The sequence below is a fragment of the Atractosteus spatula genome, chromosome 11 (genome assembly GCF_055471065.1).
Source record: "Atractosteus spatula isolate fAtrSpa1 chromosome 11, fAtrSpa1.hap1, whole genome shotgun sequence".
NCBI lineage: Eukaryota > Metazoa > Chordata > Actinopteri > Semionotiformes > Lepisosteidae > Atractosteus > Atractosteus spatula.
The window spans coordinates 1,064,095-1,082,401 of record NC_142716.1 but is presented as its reverse complement, the minus strand read 5'-3'; the positions used below and the strand labels follow the sequence as shown (position 1 = coordinate 1,082,401).

The 18,307-nt window shown below is 46.2% G+C and overlaps 1 protein-coding gene and 1 long non-coding RNA gene across 2 annotated transcripts; one reads left to right on the top strand and one right to left on the bottom strand.

Moving 5' to 3' along the window:
- Positions 1-442: 442 nt before the first annotated feature.
- Positions 443-14,958, bottom strand: lrrc8c (leucine rich repeat containing 8 VRAC subunit C). Its single transcript, XM_088927882.1, has 3 exons — positions 14,355-14,958; positions 8,962-9,104; positions 443-5,742 (listed from the first exon to the last, which is right to left on the bottom strand). Exons 2-3 carry the CDS (start codon positions 9,097-9,099, stop codon positions 3,475-3,477), a joined length of 2,406 nt encoding a protein of 801 aa, XP_088784008.1. The 5' UTR covers positions 9,100-9,104; positions 14,355-14,958; the 3' UTR covers positions 443-3,474.
- Positions 14,649-18,254, top strand: LOC148823267 (uncharacterized). Its single transcript, XR_016093765.1, has 3 exons — positions 14,649-15,303; positions 16,298-16,408; positions 17,412-18,254. It is a non-coding gene; the product is annotated as an uncharacterized LOC148823267 (long non-coding RNA).
- Positions 18,255-18,307: the final 53 nt, after the last annotated feature.

Here is an 18,307-nt window from a genome sequence, read left to right as displayed (position 1 = left end):
GCCACACAGAGGCCCCTGCCGGTCAGCGTACATCCGAACACGAGCAAGTTCAGACAAGAGGAGGCCTTTCAGCCCACACAGCCACACAGCCCGTCTGCACCAAGAACTGAGACACTGTATCGGACTGAGACGCACATCATAAGGCACTATATCAGAGGGGAAAATGGAGATGAAAGTGGAGGAATTCTTATACTCATAGCTGGTATTATACCAAAAAAATCCTTCTAAAGGTTGGAAATTCTATTTCAATCCTATTCTCAGCCTGGCAATTTTAATCATCACCGGTTTTTCTGCATTGCCATTCCGGGTTGTGAAAAGGATGAGAAGAAGTGGGAGCTGCTCTCTGCGCTGCTGGGTGTGTCTGCTGTGGCTCAGAGCGGGCAGCCCATGGCCCACAGAGGACTGCTGCTGTCCGCCAGGTTCCAGACTCAGCAGACCAGGATTCTCAATTAATCACTCTTTATTGTTCAGAACAAGAGCACAGAAACTGCTAAAAATAAACATTTGTGAAAACATTTTCTAACATGCCTCTCATACCAATGCTTTAAAAAAGAGAACATAAAAAATCAAAGGTGTAGTAAAATTGTAGTTTTGTAAAATTAATACTCTGGGTACTGCTCCTTGGTTCAACAATTTCAACCTCACTTGGAATATGTTTAAATACAGAGACACAAAATGCTAAAAAGTTTAACAGTGTTAAAATCCTAGGTTCAGGTAGTGATGTCAGAGTGGCAGAAAAGCAATTTATCCAAACCAGTTTATTGAACAGAAAAACTCATCTTTCTGTGAAACTATTGTAGGTGTTTTTGTTTCTGCTTATTGGCCTTGTAACAGCTTGGTCCTTTGAAAGTGCACCAAAGATGACTCATCCAGGAAAATTTAAGAAGGAGAGGGCTGGGGAAATGAACTGCCATTCCACTGCCTTCCGATTTTCTGCCCTGAAACCTTACCACACTACATATTTCCCTTCTCCACTTCTCCACATTGGTTGGCACATTGTACAGAGACAGCTGGAGAATCGCTTAATCTGATAGATCACTTCATTGGGCATATACAATGTCTTGCATTAGGAATTTGTCTTTTCGCATACCCCAGCTTGCTCTCCATGAGACACACAGACAGGGGGAGAGAAGCTGGGGGTCAGAGTGCAGGGTCAGCCATTTGCACGGCGACCCTGGAGCAGCTGGAGTTAAGGGCCTTGCTCAGGGGCCCAACGGAGTAGGATTCCTCTGCCAGCTGCGGGATACGAACTGGCAACCTTTCAGCCACAGTGCAGATCCTGAGCCGCAGAGCCCTCCGCCCCAAACTGATGAGTCAAATCAAATATGTCATTGCAGGTGGCACTATTTCTTTTAAATAAAGGATTTCTTTAAAATGCAATCTGAAACAGCGGCTGACACAATTAAACTACAATTAGACGACACCCTGCTGTGTGTGGTGCTTGTCTGTCTAATCTGTCTAAGTTACAGTTTGTTGGATGATTCATGCTTTACCAAAAAGACACTGGAGGAGCAGTGATGTTTCCTTTCTTCTTTTTCAAGTCATTCAAGCACAAAGCCAGGTGTGTCCTTCAAAACAACTGATCCAGTCAGTTTCAGCCAATATTTTAGCCACACAGACATTCACATAATGAACCATGGAGGCAATAATTCAAAAGAGTCAGCAAGAAAATTGTCCAGGCAGCATCTTACATGTTTGAGCAGCTTATGAGAATTCATTTGTTTAAAAAAAAAAGCTGTATTTCTTCATTTTTACTTGTATATGAAAATAATACAAAATAGGACTACTTTAGAAAGGCAGCGTGGTATTGTCCTGACTGTAGGCCACTCAGTGTTACATGTGGTTAAGGCAGCACTGAGACATTTACACACTACTGATGTGAATAAACACCATCGCAAATAGACACGAGTACTGTACGGACACAAAGACTGGAAGAATAAACCATGCACAAGGTTTTACAGACATTATTTTGCAAGATGACAAAAGACTACCTGAGATGAGAATACAGAAGACTAGTTTGGCTGTCATTCCAGCCTTGAGGTAGTCTCCCTTATAATTAATTACAAGAAACACAGATAACATTTAACACCCCTAATGACAGGTCCTGGATCAGCAGGAGGTTTGTGTGGCTGGGAGACACATGAAGACAGGTGGCCTTACAGGTAGCCCGTTGTATTTTGAATCTAAGATCAACAGTTTCTAACTACACAGCTAATCACCCCTTATCTGGTGTGCAAAACTACGCCTTGACTTTATACTCTGTAGTAGTTTCTTACATACGTGATAAATATGATAATAGTATTTGTCATAAATATTTGGATAAACAGGAGTGAAATTGTAATGATAGTCACTTGCTTTAGGAACACAAAAATAAATATTGAAATGCCATTAAAAAGTACTCAGTGTAATTTCCAAAGCCTCTTCTGTAAATTTCATGGCTTAGATATGGATATCGTATCACCATGTTTAAAAAAAGAATGAAATTAAAAAGTTGAGTGTTACATGTGCAACCCCAGAGAGAAAGAGCTGCAGCTCAGTGCACCCTGATTGGACACCAGTCCATCACACGACACACACACACACACACACACACACCCCCTGGACAGGCCACCAGTCCATCACACAACACACACACACGCCCTGGACAGGCCACCAGTCCAGGGCGTGACACACACACCCCCTGGACAGGCCACCAGTCCATCACACGACACACCCACACCTTGGACAGGCCACCAGTTCATCACACGACACACCCACACCTTGGACAGGACACCAGTCCATCACACGACACACACACCCCTGGACAGAACATTAATCCGTCACAGGACACACCCACACCCCCTGGACAGGACACTGGTCCATCACAGGACACACCCACACCCCCTGGACAGGACACTAGTCCATCACAGGACACTAGTTCATCATAGGGCACACACACATACAGAGTCAGTCTAGAGATACCAGTTCACCAGTCCGCACCTCTTTAGGAGGTGGGAAGAAACCAGAGAATAAGTGGAATACCCTGGCAGGCACAGTAAAACACGAAAACTCCACACAGAAGATACCCACGTTCAGAAGCCATTTCCACCAAGCAGCTGAAAGCGGCCGAGCTGAACAAACATTCTTTATATGTCAGTTTCTGCACAGTGTAACACCCCTGATTATTTTATTAAAAAAAACCTTACCAGATTTGAATATAAACCGAAAGAGAAATTAAGATAATTTTGGAGACTGAAGCTAAGTGGTGATCCAATATTCATACCTAGGACACGCAATATGAAAACACATAAATGTAGTTCAGTAAACATGTATACCGACAGAACTTTCTTCAAAACAACTGATGTCAACAACATAATAGACTCAACTAAAAAAAGTCAAATGATAAATTGTAGTTTGACAATAAACAAATTTGAAATGTCACACAGTCTGGATTGTCAGTTTAAGACATTTGGCATTTTGCAGAAAGCAAGCGAGCTACTCTGCTTTCATCTGCTCTCGTACTTCAGAGGGCAGCGTTTCAAACAAGGCGTCTTCCACAACAAGCCCACTACGCCTCAGCGCCCGGCAGGCGCCCAGCTCAGCCGGCAGGCCTTCGAAGTGGTTGCCTTTCAGTTCCAAATGCGTCAGTGAAACCAGGTAAGAAATCTTTGGGGACAGCACTGACAGAGTGTTCTTTCCAAGCTTCAAGGTCTTCAGCTTCTTGCAGAAGAAGAGCTCATCTGGTAAGCTCTCAATTTTGTTGCACATGACAGAGAAGTACTGAAGGCTCTGGAGCACTCCGACCTCGGGTGGGATGAACCGAATGTCATTATAGGACAAGTCCAGGTATCGGAGCTTGTTACACAGAAAGAGGTGGGAAGGGAGAATCTCGATCTTGTTGTGACTCAAGTAGAGTCTCTCCAGGCTTGTCAGCTTCTTGATGTGCTCAGGTATGTAGGTGATCCCGTTGTGCCACAGTTTCAGGCAGGTGAGTTTACGCAGGTGCTGGAAGCTCAGGATCTCCTCGATGGACTTGAGGTTGTTCTCCTTCAGGTCCAGCTCCTGGAGGTTGGACAGGCTGAAGACAGCATGAGGGATCCTCTCCAGGTCGCAGTGCACCAGCTCCAGCTCGACCAGATTGACCATTTTCTTCAGGTTGTTCAGCATGACCAGCTTGGTGCCATCATTGTGGACGTAGAGCTTCTGCAAATGACTGGACACATCCACTATGGACTGGGGGATTTTGGTGAAATTGCTTTTCAGGTAGAGGATTTTGAGGGACTTGAGCTCACGCAGGGAGTCGAGGGTGATGTTCTTGGACATGTCCGGGCTTAAGGACCCGATGAGGTGGAGCTCCTCTAAATTACGTAGAGTGTACAACCAAGTTGGCAGCTCCCTGCTGTCATCAAACTTCACTCTCAAGACCTTCAGGTTTTCTTTCAAAAACGAGGCAGCTGCGGAGTGGATTTTCAGAGAGCACTGATACAGGGAGAGCTCCTGCAGACTCTCCAGCTGGGCAATGGCTGCTGGTATGGTGACATTATTGATGATCTCCAGCCTCAGGGACTGTAACTCTGTCACTTCGAAAATGGTGTCTGGGAGGCCGGACAGCATGAAGAGCTGCAGCTCCAGGCGGTTGTTGGCGTTGCTCTGCAGCCTCTGGCGCAGTTTCTCGGCTGTCCACTCGTTGTTCAGGTTCAGCTGCTTCAGCTTGTTCTCGCTGACCTCGGAGAGGAACACGGCAAACCGCTTGGAGTACAACGGATCGTACTGGTCAATCATGTGGAGCATGAAGGCGAAGTCGTTCTTGACATCGGGGATGTCGTCGATCCCGGTCTCCTGGCGCACGTACTCAAAGGAGTACTCTTTGAGGGAGCGGTGGAACAGCCAGTACAAGGTATAGAGGCACGTGAATCCATAAACGCTGACGAAGCACAGGTAGCAGAAGGAGAGCTTGGAGAATAAGTGTGCCATGGTGTGATTGCAGGAGAAATTGGTGTAGCCAGTCATGTCCTGTATGTCCACGTTGCAGCTGACCGTGAACTGCACCTTCGACACCAGGGCGCTGTTGTACGCGATGATTATGAGGAACTTCAGCACTTTCAGCACTGTCTGGCGGACGTACATGATGTACAGCAAGTCTCCCTCTTCCACGTGCAGACGGAATTTTTTGACCTTCTCGAACAGAGCCTTGGCCTGCTCTCCTTCCTTCTTGTCCAGCGCTCCCGCAGCGGGCTTGTCGACGACCAGCTTTTCCGGGATGGACTTGAGGGACTGGGTCTTCACCAGGTTGCCTTCGGTGACGGACACGTTCACGGCGGACTTGCTCAGGCTGTTTTTCTTATTGTCCTTCTCTTCCGGGTTCTCCCCAGACACCTCCGACAGGGCCCTGGTTGTCCAGGGTGAATCAAAACACTTTCCCAGGATGCAGATGAAGTGCTCGATTTTGGAGCTGGATCCCGGGAACTTAAACCAGAAGTTGCTGCACATCATGAAAATCAGAGTGTGGATCAGAACCAAGTAAGGGAAATATTTGGCGTACCAGTGCAGTGCTCTCTCGTAGCACATCTGATTGATAAAGCTGTACTGCTGGAGGTCCAGGTTGGTTTTCAAGCCCTTCATTTCCTGGGGATTTGGCACAGAAGAGGCTGGATTGGGGCCTGTTAAGGGAGGCTCTAGGGGAACCACAGTACTTATGTTGAGGAGAGTTTGGTTTGGCGTGGACATCCTTTTGGGAAGGCAGATGATTTTGTCTTGCATTACCTGAAACACAAGATAAAAAAGACAGATGCTGAAAATCAAGTACAGTATCATTACAATTTAAAAAAAAACCCCATCTCTCCTCATTTTTCTGCGTAGCCCACAAAAGAACTCTGGTTTCACGTATAGGTTATGGAGATGTAACAGATTCGGTAAGAAAAACATGCTCAGTTGATTTCTTACGAAGAATGCCAGGCTAAGATTTAAGAAAATAATAGTGTTGAGCCACAGCACTTAAACAGAGCAATGCAGCCTGTGTCAGCTAAAACACTGAACTAATCTGTACTAAAGACCTACAACTTCCACCTAGACTTCCACGCCAACATTCTTTCTCATAGATTTAAATGTCTTTTAAAAAAAGACTCTTTAGGAGCTCAGCAAACAGAACTTCAAGCTGAACAATTCTCCCAGATGCCTTGAGAAAGAACAGATTTCCTTTGTTCTGTTATGATAAACACTGACGCAGTCCTGTTTATTTTACTTAAAGAATATATTTAGCCACTGTGAAGAGCTTAAGATGACCGTAATTCAACATTATATTTAAAGAGCTAGACGGCCAAAAGGCAGTAGTTTCAGGGCCGAGTAAAAAACAAGTTTATTGATAATAAATCTTTATTCCAAAGTAAACAAAAGGTCGGACTAGTTCCCGCCAAACTTACAACCGCGACTGTCTGCTGGATTTGGCTGCTGCTGTATCTGCAGGATGTCTTTTGCATGTAAGACTGAATCTCGGTGTCTGTGTTTCAGTTCTTCTTGTGTGAAAACATTTAAAATATTGATGCCAAAAGCAAGGAGAAGCACCAGAACTTGTACATCCCAGAGGGAGCCACACTCACTCAAAGACAGTTGGACAAAAAGTACATCTATTAACCTGCCTGCCTATTCCAAACTCTTCCTTCTTTTGGTTGGCTCTTGCCGATGTCACACCCCAACCATGGTCAATCACATGTGCACCCCCATTAAGTTCACAATTAATTTTCACCTTCACTTACGCAAATATAGAAATACAGCACGAGGATCACCCATAAAGTAATATCCCAGTTTTATTTTCAGTCACAATGTAATCAAGGACCAGGCCTAATAGTCTGACAGGAGCAGCGCTCTGCAGGAGTACTTTGGACGCTGCAATAAGACAAGGTAAAGTTTAATTCTAAGCACCTTCCTGCCAAAGGATTTTTTTTAAATGAGAAGTATTAGCCTGAGTGACCCTTGTTTCATATATATATTCACACATGCCAACAGTATTTCCAATCACAGCCAGTGGTCTATTTAGCCACAATCGCAATGACTTAGTATTTCAAGGTTTTGCACTATCGCCAGAAAATCTATTAGAATAACACAATCAGCTTTCTGTAGCCTTTTCCTAGTTGCTCTGTCTGCCAGTTGTAGTCCTGGAAGGCTTGGGAATCTATCACTCATCCTGCAGATTCAATTATTTATACATATATCCTCAACAAACAGCTGCTCTTAAAATGTCCAAAAAAAAACACACGTACCATCTGCTTTAGGGTCCATTGTGCCCCAGCTAGGCATTATTTGAAACAATGAATCAGCAGCAAAAGTCACTTGAAAAAACAAACATGTAGCAAAACACAACGGAATATGCTGCTCTGCTGAACAGAGTTTCCAGAAAACAAAAACCTTACAATACATCTGGGTATCACAGGAAATGCCACAATTTTATTGTATGCTTTTGAACTCTTATTTGACTGCTGTGTATTTATAAGATTTGACATAGCCCACATCCTGTCGATGTTTTTTCAACGGTTCACACTGAATTCTCCATTACTCAGATTCCTCTAGGCATGGAACCATTTTTCTCTCTTTAGTTCTATTTAAGTCTCTGCAGCATGTAAGATAAAAGAAAGTGAAGTAAATAATTAGGACCTCCGTGAAGCAGTCTGCCATCAAACTGATGGTAATCCGATGTGGTACCTCAGTACTGAAACAGTCTATATCCGTGTACATCACAGCAAAATATTTAGCCATTAGAATTCCTTGTTAAATCCAACCAGCACTTCCGCTGCTGCTTCAGAGCAGTGATGTTCTCTCCTGACATGTGACTGCCAGCACCACACAAGGTTTAGAGCAGTAGGTTTCCAATTTGGGACTTCTGGAGCTCTGGACCCTCCTGCAGAATTCTGCTCCAATTTAACATTGTCCCAGGCAAAGAACTGTTTATACCTCAGAACTGCGAGGGTCAGAGCTGGCAACCTCTGGATTAGAGGTGACATCATACCCCAGCTGCTGACCGGGAAACTGTGATGACTCAGACCTGCGACATCGTTAGGAGATCAGGGGAAGAGAGCTGCTAAAAAGGCCTTCAATGAATATTGTGTTAAAAACTCTTCTGTCCTGAAAAGCTTCAGACCTCAATCACAAGTCTCCAGATGGCCAGCGGGGCCGATGAAACAGACCGACTGCGAGCCTCTGCAAGGAGGGCTTTCACGGCTTCAAGCACCCGCCCCGAAACCCCCGCCCTCGTCCAGCACCCTCCCAGCCTCTTCCCCAGCACTGGGCCAGCTGCCCCCCTCGCCGGGGGTCACGCAGGTTTCTAAAGGGCACCGTGCTCCCTCCGTCTGCTCCCTCCAGCCGCGTTTCCTGGCTCGGAGCGCCCGGGTCGCGCTGCCCGGCGGAGCTGACACACGGGAAATTGGAATCCCTGTCGTCCGCTTTCACCTCAGCTGTGCTGCTACTCAACTATCATCTGGTAACTCAATCCCATCTGCCCACCAGCTCAGCTCCCACTCGGCCCAGCAGCCGCTCGCTGCCCTGAACCCCAACTCTGCCTTTCTGTTACTTCATACACACGGAAAGCATCGGTGCTTTGACACATCCTGAATCTCGCATGCTTGTCCTTACACAACCCATTTCAGCTTCAGTGCGATGCAAGACAAGATTACTTCACAAAGACAGCGACATCAGGTATTAGCTGAGGTGGAAAACATTCAGGTTCAGAAAACCTGTGAATCTAAACGGGCTTGCACTGTCACACCCCTGTCGTGACTACAGCCCTCCTGAAGGAACGTGCCTGGAAAAGGAGAAGCTTGTGGTTGCTGGGAGGCCTTCTCAATGAAGCTGGAGTTCTCCTGTGGATGTTCAGCTTTCTGTCTGCGGGGATGAGCAACAGTTAGCAATAAGGCTGGCAGGACCCTTGAGCCCCCAGCAGGTAAGGAGAGGGGAGCTGGAGAGCGCTGTCCCAGCGGAAAGACACACACTGACCTGCAAAGTGCACCCGAACACCCCGATCATGAGCATCACCACCGACAGGTATTCCGTGAACACGTCCCACCAGGGCTTCAGAACCCGGAACGCCGGCTGCTGCTCCGAGAACTGCCGGAACTCCGTCACCGGAATCATGGCTCCTGTCAAAAAAACACCGGGACGTCAGGAGCGCCGCTGCTTCACTCCCGCCTGGTATTGAAGCTCCGTGAGGACAGGACAAGGCTGGGAGTGGCTGTCAGAAAACAACTCCGCCGGGCCACGCGAGGCGACTTCTGTTCCCTCTTCTCCGAGTCCAGGACCTAGGAGTGACCTCGGGCCCCGTGCTGCCATCTGGAGCTCACGCTAGCTAACATAGCAAGGGCAGAAATACAGATACATGCCTTTACTCAATGAACCGCGGTTGGACGCCGGTAAGACAGCAGCCTTACTCTCTTACAGGAGGGGTGGGCCTGCTCTGTACTAGGATGTGCGGTATGTGCTGTTGCTGGGCCAATAGGTGGCGCTCCTCCCTGTGGACTAGAACTTCCACACCAGTGCTGCTGTGTGGCGACGGAGACACCGCGCTGCAGGAGGTGCTGTCTTTTTCGGGTGAGACGTCAACCCAAGGTCCTGACTACAGACTCATTAAAGATCGGATGGCTCTGTTTGTAAGAGCCGAGGTGTCCTCTAGTGTCCTGGCCAGACCTGTACCTCCCAGCCTCCCTGAAAGTTATTTCCACTGTGTCACCCTGGTGGAGCTACACTTCAGTGCTGGATAAAGTGGGTCCCCTCCCGTATAGTAAGGGTTCTGGGATCATTTGGGATGAAAAGCACTATATAAATGTAATTAAATACTACTGGGTTATTATCGAAGGTACTAAATAGGCTTCAGTATGTCCAATATTCTGTGGCTAAAACTCCCATCCTGCGCACATTACTCTTCAAGTGGACTTTAAGGTTGTCCTGTTTACATACGGCACTGAACAGTCTATCTCTAGGTTATCTTAAGAATTTATTTAATGAATTTAGTCCAGATGTTAATCCGAAGCCTGCTGATTCAGGCTTTCTCCCTCTGCTGAATGCCAGCACTATTGCTCTTGTGCAGCCACACGTCTGTGAAACCCACTGCTCCAAAACACATTTCAAAACGTGCTTGGAGACCCAGCCTTTCACGAGAGCTTTTTAAGGATACTTTTCAAAGGTTACTTTACTGTGCTCTGCTCTTTTTACTTTTAAGTGCAAGATGCATGTGCGTTTTTTGGCAGGTTTTTGGAAAGCACATATAAATAAAAGCTGTTATTTTAATAACCCATGGTGTGTTTGGAGGCAATGAAGCTGCACGTATCTTGACACTTGTGAGTGTAAAGTGTAGATAATAACCTGTGAAGACAGAATTCACCCTAAAGGACTTGGGGACAGTTTTCAGGAATCAGTCCCGTTTGCACGAGCCTGTTGGCAGCCCTTTCAAGAAGGAGTGACTGAGGGATCCTTCTCCCCTCAGAGTCAAGATTCATTTCATATGAGAGCAGAGTTTTGACATCTCTTGAAGTGCTAGAAAGGGGATTCGCTAACATTTGCAACGACCTTCTGGAAGCTTCCCAGAGCTGAAAGGATGTACAGTACTGTACAAAGTTGCCACCACCAAAAAAAAGCTGATGCCATCTAATCAACCCATTGCTCTGTGAGCGACTCTGTTGAGAGGTGCTCGCGAGGGGGGAAGGACGGTTTTGGGTGGGGAAGCCCCAAGTGCTGATGAATGATAAGCGTTTTCAAAAGCAAACATTTCTAACCCACCAGAATCCTCGGTTAAAATACAATCTGCCTAAAATCTCCCATGACAGCATAACAGCAGAGCTGTAAATAAATTAAGTGAGACTATTAGCATTTAAGATCGTTTAAGCTCGGGACACTGTCAAGGAGCACTGAGAGTGGTTTTAAAAAGACCTTTGTGTATATTAACTGCTAACAACAAATGAGCTTGCTAACACTAAATGAGTGCTGTTACTTCGGTTAATAAATAATCCCCAATGAGTCAGTTATCCTCAACATGGCCTGCTCTGCCCAACAGCACAATCAGGCTGTCAGGGACTCCTGCCTGTGTCGTTCTACTTTCTCCCTCTGCAGAGCTGCTCAGTGAGGCCGTCTCTCCCCCGGGAGACCCCACCGATCACAGAGGACTTCTGTTCCCCTTGGCGACACCTCTCTCCGCAACACACCGCGGTTTCTTTTCAGACACTGGGCAGGCCACCCCTGTGGAGTCCCTGGAAGTCCTTTGCCGACCATTTAAAAAACCACAAGCACCGGGGCTGTGCTCAGCTTCCTGTGTCAAAGCCACTGCAGTTCAGGAGCTCCTATCCAGTCCAATCCCCACAAAGCCACAGGCCAGGACACCCTCGTCCCTCGCGCACTACAGCACAGTGATGACTCCCAGACACCGCCTGCCGTAACCACAGCACAGTGCAGTGATTATTGCAGAACACAAATGTGAACAGAAGCCTTCAAAACTGGCCAGTGCGTTGATCCCATTCCTTTGTGGGGAGTATGACCACCATGGTTATAAAAGCTGCTCCCCTGGGCAGGAAAGCTGCGGACTCGGGGTCCATCAGAGGTACCCCGGCCTCACCTCATCAGGCTGCTGCTGCTGGACTCACGAGTGGCACAGTAGCATCGGAAGCACACATTCACTGAGCCGCACCGACCACTTCAGAGCTGAATAAACATGCCTCCGACAACAATGTTCAGCGTGTTGCATAACCACACTCAACACGACAAAGAACTATTATTTAAACTATATACAGTTTAAAGTACTGTAATATATTGCACAGTATTACCTGTCTGTGCATTGCCACCTTCTGTGTTTTCGATGATGAAATATTCTTACATGAACACAAATTGACTCAACAGGTGGCAGCTTTAAATAATTCTGTGAGGTACATTTATTGTCATAGCAGAAACAAAAAGTCATTTTAACAATCTAAACAGCCACACTTACATACACTATTTCTTACTGATATATATATATAATTATACAGAATGAATTGAAGGATCAAACTGAGAGCTAATACAGTGATCTACCTACACAGTAATGCTCTTAATTACACGATCTCAGTTAAATATTTATACTGCAACTGAAAGCAGGAATCCTGCTCTTCTCTCTCTCTGGACATTAACAGGGTTTAGTTATATCCTTAAAAGCAAATGTAATTACACATGGCAAAATCGAACCATATTAATACGTTGATGGGTTTTACTAAACTGTGCAGCAGGTGTGCACACTGAGTCTAAAATGAAAGTAAAATACTTTTTCTGCATCATTAAAATGTCCGAGTTAGCAGAATTGTTTTAGATTTCACAGAATAGGGAACTGAGGATGTTGCTTTACGTTTTTTATGGTCACCGCCCAGTACTGTTTCAGAAACCCTTCTGCCACTGCCTCAGTGTGCTGAACCAGGAGATGGAGGTTCTCTTGAGGTCCAATGAGCAGAAATACTCCAAGTGCACTGTGGGAGGTCTAAACATGAGTGATAAGAGACCATCAATTTTCTATATCAGGGACTTTAATAGCCTTTTAAACGAGGAGCTGAAGGTGACCTTATCGAGAAAACCACTACAGGCTCTCTAGTCACCGCAGAACTAAAAGCATGTAGCTTGATTTGATAACTACCATTTTTATAACATGTTCATTTACATTTTCAGATGTATTGTTTTTCTTTTTTCCAGCAGACTTTAAAAATCCATTCCCCATTTTTATTTTTAAAAATCAGTCTTTTCGATTTTTTTTTTTACAAAACAAACCTCCAAAGTGGTTCACGGTTAGCCTTGCCAGATAAGGTTTGAATATTTTCTCCTTGTGTACTTCACCTCCAGAAAGCAAATTCAGATTTTCAGATACTCTCCTGGCCTCCATGAAAGGAGACATTGCAGAGTTTCATATTTCACAAAGAAAAACACAAACAAACACACAGTAGGCTGTCCCCACCCCTAATTCCAGTCTCCCACAAGGCCTGTCGCCATCTTATCCACTCGGTGTGCAGCTCACCCATACTGAAACACAAACTGCCGTGGCCAGTAAGAAAAGCCAGATTAGGGCAAAAAGTGAATTCGGTTTTTGTGTTGGCATTACTGACAAAAAATGTTTCGATATTACTCCTTTAAATGTTGTATAACAACAGCTAGTAAAAGTATTCTACAGCGACTGTTCCCCTGAACATGCTTCAAGTACCATGAAGCCACCCGAAAGTATTATTCAGTGGAAATTTGGAGAACTCAAGCCATCATCTGTATGTAAGTTCCTGTTTATGTCAACTATTCTTTAGAGATATTTTAAGCTGCAATGGGTGAGATTCCTCTTGATCAAGCTGGATGTTTGAGATTCCATGGAAGAGACGGCTGTTTGTTTGCCGGTTCTGAGCTCTGCGGTGCTGCACACAGCCACGCACAGTACCGCACACTGTGTTTGTGTCTACAGCACAGGAGGAAACTCCACAATTCCGCAAATTCCACACCACTCCCTGTGACCTGGACCGCTCACAGTCGCATCATCCCTGCTGTGTATAACACAGCTCCACGGCGGGGTGTTTCACTAACACGCACTCCAAAAACACGAAACAAGGAGACCTCCTTATCCCCGCTATGACAGGGTGTAACCTCTGCCGGGGACGCCGGCCTCCTGAATCAAAACCGGCGCAAGCTCTGACCCTCCCCCTCTTCTCCAGAGGCCTCCAGGAGAATTGAAACCCCTGTTATTATAATGGATTTCAGCACATAATTAGCACATGAGTAAGAAACCCGACTGAAATAACACCTTCACAACCGAGCCTGACGATAAAATGATCAAATAAAAAAAACATGTTATGCTGGTTACTGCAATATTAACATGGATTGAATGGTGTCCATGTCTGAAGTTAATCTGGAACAAAAGTTGTTTTCTTCATCTGTCGCGCCTAGTGCGTACGTACACATGTATCGTAGTGTTGTGGCTCTCCATTCCCTTCGGGTGCAAACGCTCACAGAGGACGTAACGTGACCTTTAGGCGCTTAGTTTTAGGAAGGAAAAAAAAGTTTTCAGTCGTGCCCAAGATGAATACAGTAATATCCAAAACCGCCGAGGCCGACAAGCCGCACATGTTACAGTGAGCCACACGCGTGTTCTCCTCCCGGGTCCCCACGAAAACCCAGCTCAAACGTGACATAAACACAACTCACAGGAGACTGCGATGCCGGGGTTAACTACAGTGTAACTAAAAAAAAAAACTGTCTTTTTAAAAACAGAAATGAAACTGAGCTCCCCTCGTGCTTTCCTTACAATGTATCAAAATACCCTCGTTAGAAAATTCGCTCTCCTGTGTCCCAGCCCGTTTCCCCTCTGTTTGCTAGCAGAGAATAGCATCGGTAAGACAAAGGGTTCTTACCGGGCAGCTCTTAAACTGGGGGGTTTCTCCCGCACGTCACCACGCCTGGAGTAACTGTATCTGAATGAAAAACTTCAAAGGGTCCGTCCGTCCTCCCGCCGCCTCCCTTCGCTGCTTCTGCAGAGCACGCCAGCCCCGAGCAGGAGTGGGTCGGCACCGGCGCTGAACACCGCCCCGGGTCCGGGACCACGTCCACAGCGGCAGGCGAGGACGCGGGATTCAGGGGGGCGCCGGAGTGAGATCTGACGTCAGGTCTGCTCTCACCTCGCCCCCTCGCCTGCGTGTTTGCTCGGCGCCGCCGAGGTGTCCTCACGCCCCTGGCCGAGGTGTCCTCACGTCCCGCTACTCGTGGAGCTCGCAGATGTCTGCGGTGCTACTGGCGGGGACGGTCCGCGGGGTGGAGACTTGGCGAGACAATCTCTGAAAGGCTGTATTGTAGAAACGTAAAACATAACACAACCCGGAGCTGATCGGGGGGGGGAGGCAAAGGGGGATTCGTGCCCCGGCTCTGTTCCCCAACCAGAAACTGAAACGGGCTTCACCTCCACAGGACCGGGCTGGGGTGGGCTGGGACAAGACCACGGCTCGTCAGGCGCATCCTCTCCTTTTGTGTCAGCGAGACGCGGAGTAAAAAACGTGGCATATATATATAGAGAGAGAGAGATGTATTTCCGCTGGACCTGTCTCGCTGTAAACAAGGACTGAGTGGTGTACTGTAGGTATTCTTCTATCTGAAGAACGAATCTGTGGGGACGAATATCCTTCCCTGGCGTTAATTTCCGCTCTTGTGAGACGAGACCTTGGATGTACCCTCGTAAAGGAAGCGCAGCTCTATGACAGGAAAATGAACACACAGTCAGCAGCATCCCGGGAGACTCGCTGTGTCTGTGAAAGCGAATTTCCTTCAAAACAGCGGGTCTATTTTTATATACAGTATACGCCACAAAAGGTCAGTCTCGTTCTCGACAACAACAACAACAAAAAAAAAAATCCGTCTATAAATTTCAAAGCCTCATCTGGTTGAATCTTAAACGGCTGAAATGTCCGAAACTCGAAGGGCCGAAGTGGTGCTGAACTACACTGCTCCATGTAATAATTTAACTTTTCAGTTGAAGGCCCCGTGGAAGAACGCGTTATAATGTTTCAACACGTCGATGGCCAGGCTTTTGCAGTATTCGAACGAAAAAAAAAATCTGCAATTTGTGTCCTTGGTTTAAAGCTAACGTGTTACATTATTCACCGCCTCTGAAATTTCCAACATTGCAACAGGATGCTTGGATTATATGGTTAACAGCATACAATTTAGATTCGGGAAAGTGATTTAAATCCAGGAAAGTCCAATACTGACTGTATATGCTGTGGCAACACTGTAATTTGCCGGTCATGCCAGATTAAGGGAACCGAATCTTTTTAGCTTGGAACAGAGCTGGTTATTGTGGGGTCTTGATTTCATCATTGTCCTGAAAGGTCTTGACCAAGTGAGCTCAAGAGACTCCTCCAGCGTCAGCAGCTCCACAGAGAAACTGGGACACAAGTGGAAGTGTAGAGACATTCAAGACAGACAACGGGGAGACACTACTTTACACAGAGGGTTGCGGGAGTCTGGAGCCACGTCCCCGGACATGTGGTTCAGGCTCATCGTATGGGACCCTATTAGAAAGGGACACACAGAATCCATACAGTAGAACATTAATCTACCAGAGAGCAGGACAGGCTCTGTGGCCACAGATACTCTAAAGCTTTATGTTATTATAAAAGCAGACAAGAATCCACCTTCTATGTGATACCTACTCCTGAATTCTAGTTTAATTTTAAAATCATCTGTGAAAACTTTGAGTTTCAGAATCAGTGAAGAAACAGTTTGCAGTTGTCATTTTATTTACAGTTGTCAATTGTCATCCTAGGCCTGGCTTGAAATTAAAAATAAATTGGATGTTTTTCAGGTTAATGCCAACACAGACCACTTCTCTGTACCCAAAGAAACCCGCTAGTAAGAACTTTAGTAATATGGAGCTTTAATACTAACTACGGGAATCCAGACGTATTTAGATCAGGTGAGTATCATATGTTTTTAATTTTGCATTTTGCTGATTTTCCTCAAGGTGTACAGATACCTCAAGCTGTACAGATAATGCATTCAAATGGCTGAACCCTCTCCAGGAAATCGCCAAGTGCTGAACAACTTCATGGAGAGCCCCAGTAGTCACACCAAATCCAGAACACTATTCACTGTAAATCGCTGCAAAGCACAATGTTCATCTTGCCTCCTGGATCCAGTCCAAATTAATTTTCTCAAAACTGAACTGGAACTCCATCTAAGAGCACAGATATTCCCCATGTGTGATGAGGGTTTAACATACCTTCCTTGAGTTTAATTATGTTCACTTCTAGTGTATTGTACTGTTCAGCATGCAGAAGGAATCTGGATAAGAAGCAAAGGACTAGCTTGCTCTGATCACTGTTCACAGGAAGGGAGTTCAGTACGGGCTCACCCTCAGCCTTTGTGTGGGTCACAGATCATTCAGAGCAGTCTGCTGCATTTTGTTTATCACGGGCTTCCTATAAGAAAACCGAAAACCTTTTGGAAAACAGGAGGTTGTACTGGTCCAGCAAATTAATTATTTAATTAATGCGAAATTATTCTCCCCGTCAGGAGTGTCACTGGGGCTGCTTTGATCTCAAACAGAATCAAAGCAGTACAGCTTGAGGGATTTTTGGATCAGCCACCACAAGGTGTACAAGTACATTAGCCCGTACACTGTGACTAAAGCCACATGAAACAGAAGCTTTATTCTGAGAGAAGCAGGCAGGGAGTGGGCACAGTGATGCCTGTTATCTGGCTTCACAGTCAATTTGAAAAAAAAAAACCTGAGACAGAGAGAGGGTGTAATCCAGATTAACCCAAAGGGTCGTCGCTTTTGTCAACACCTCTTTCCTATCCAAATGAAAAATAATGCCCTTCTCCTTAAGACAAAAGTCTCTGGCTTCTTCACTTTTCCAAAAACTGCTTTCTCTTGCTCCCTATCTTCCTTGTCCCGGATGCTCTAATCCCGCTAGATTCCTCTCGTCATCTGTGGACGCTGATCTTGTGCTCCGGGCCGGCTGTCTGTCGCTCTGCGCAGAAACAGTGTCAAGGCGGCGGGGGCCTGGAGCCAGACATCTCTAACTTTGACTGTGAGATGGCTGCTGCGATGGACTGCTGTCCTCAGCAGGGTAGATCTCGCCTTGCGCCCCCTGCTTGCCGGGTTGGGCTCCAGCTCCCCCGTGACCCAGTGCTGGATAAAGCAGCTCCTAAAGTGGACGGCTGGATTGCTGGGACTGTGAGCGCCAGTGTCTGCACCATCAGAGCAGCTCCTCCTGCCTCACAGGATCAATGTGCGTGAGGCTAGAGGTCGAGGCTTCTGCAAGTCCTGCCCTGCTGCCGAAGGTGTTGCGGTGCTGCTCTCTGCCAGCTCAGCCTGCAGACTGAAACAGGGGGCGCACCTGTGCTCAGAGAACACAGCCAGCACAGCAATCAAGAGCTTTCGGATGGAAAGACAGCGGGCGAGGATGCCCCGCGGTCTCTGAGGAGACTCAGAGCGTTGCGCTGAGCCTGTGGACAGAAGAGAGGAGGGTCAACTGGGATCGAGAAACTCATTGAGGTCCCCTTCTCTCATCTTGGCCTGGTTGGAACCAATCTCTCCATTTTTCTGCAAAAGTTTCCAGTTAAAATAAAACAGGCTGGAAAGTTATGAATTGTCCAGCACAGAAAAATAATATATCATGTATAAAATTAGACAAATTGCAATGATATTGACATTCCAGACAGTTTCCCATTATCTTAGTCCTTCAGATCTGCCACTGACCTAGGCAAACTGAACTGAAGCAAAAACAGGCAGTTTTTACTGGAAAGCACAAAAATTGAATACATAAATAAACGTGTACATTTTTCTAATACTTTTATTTCAATAATG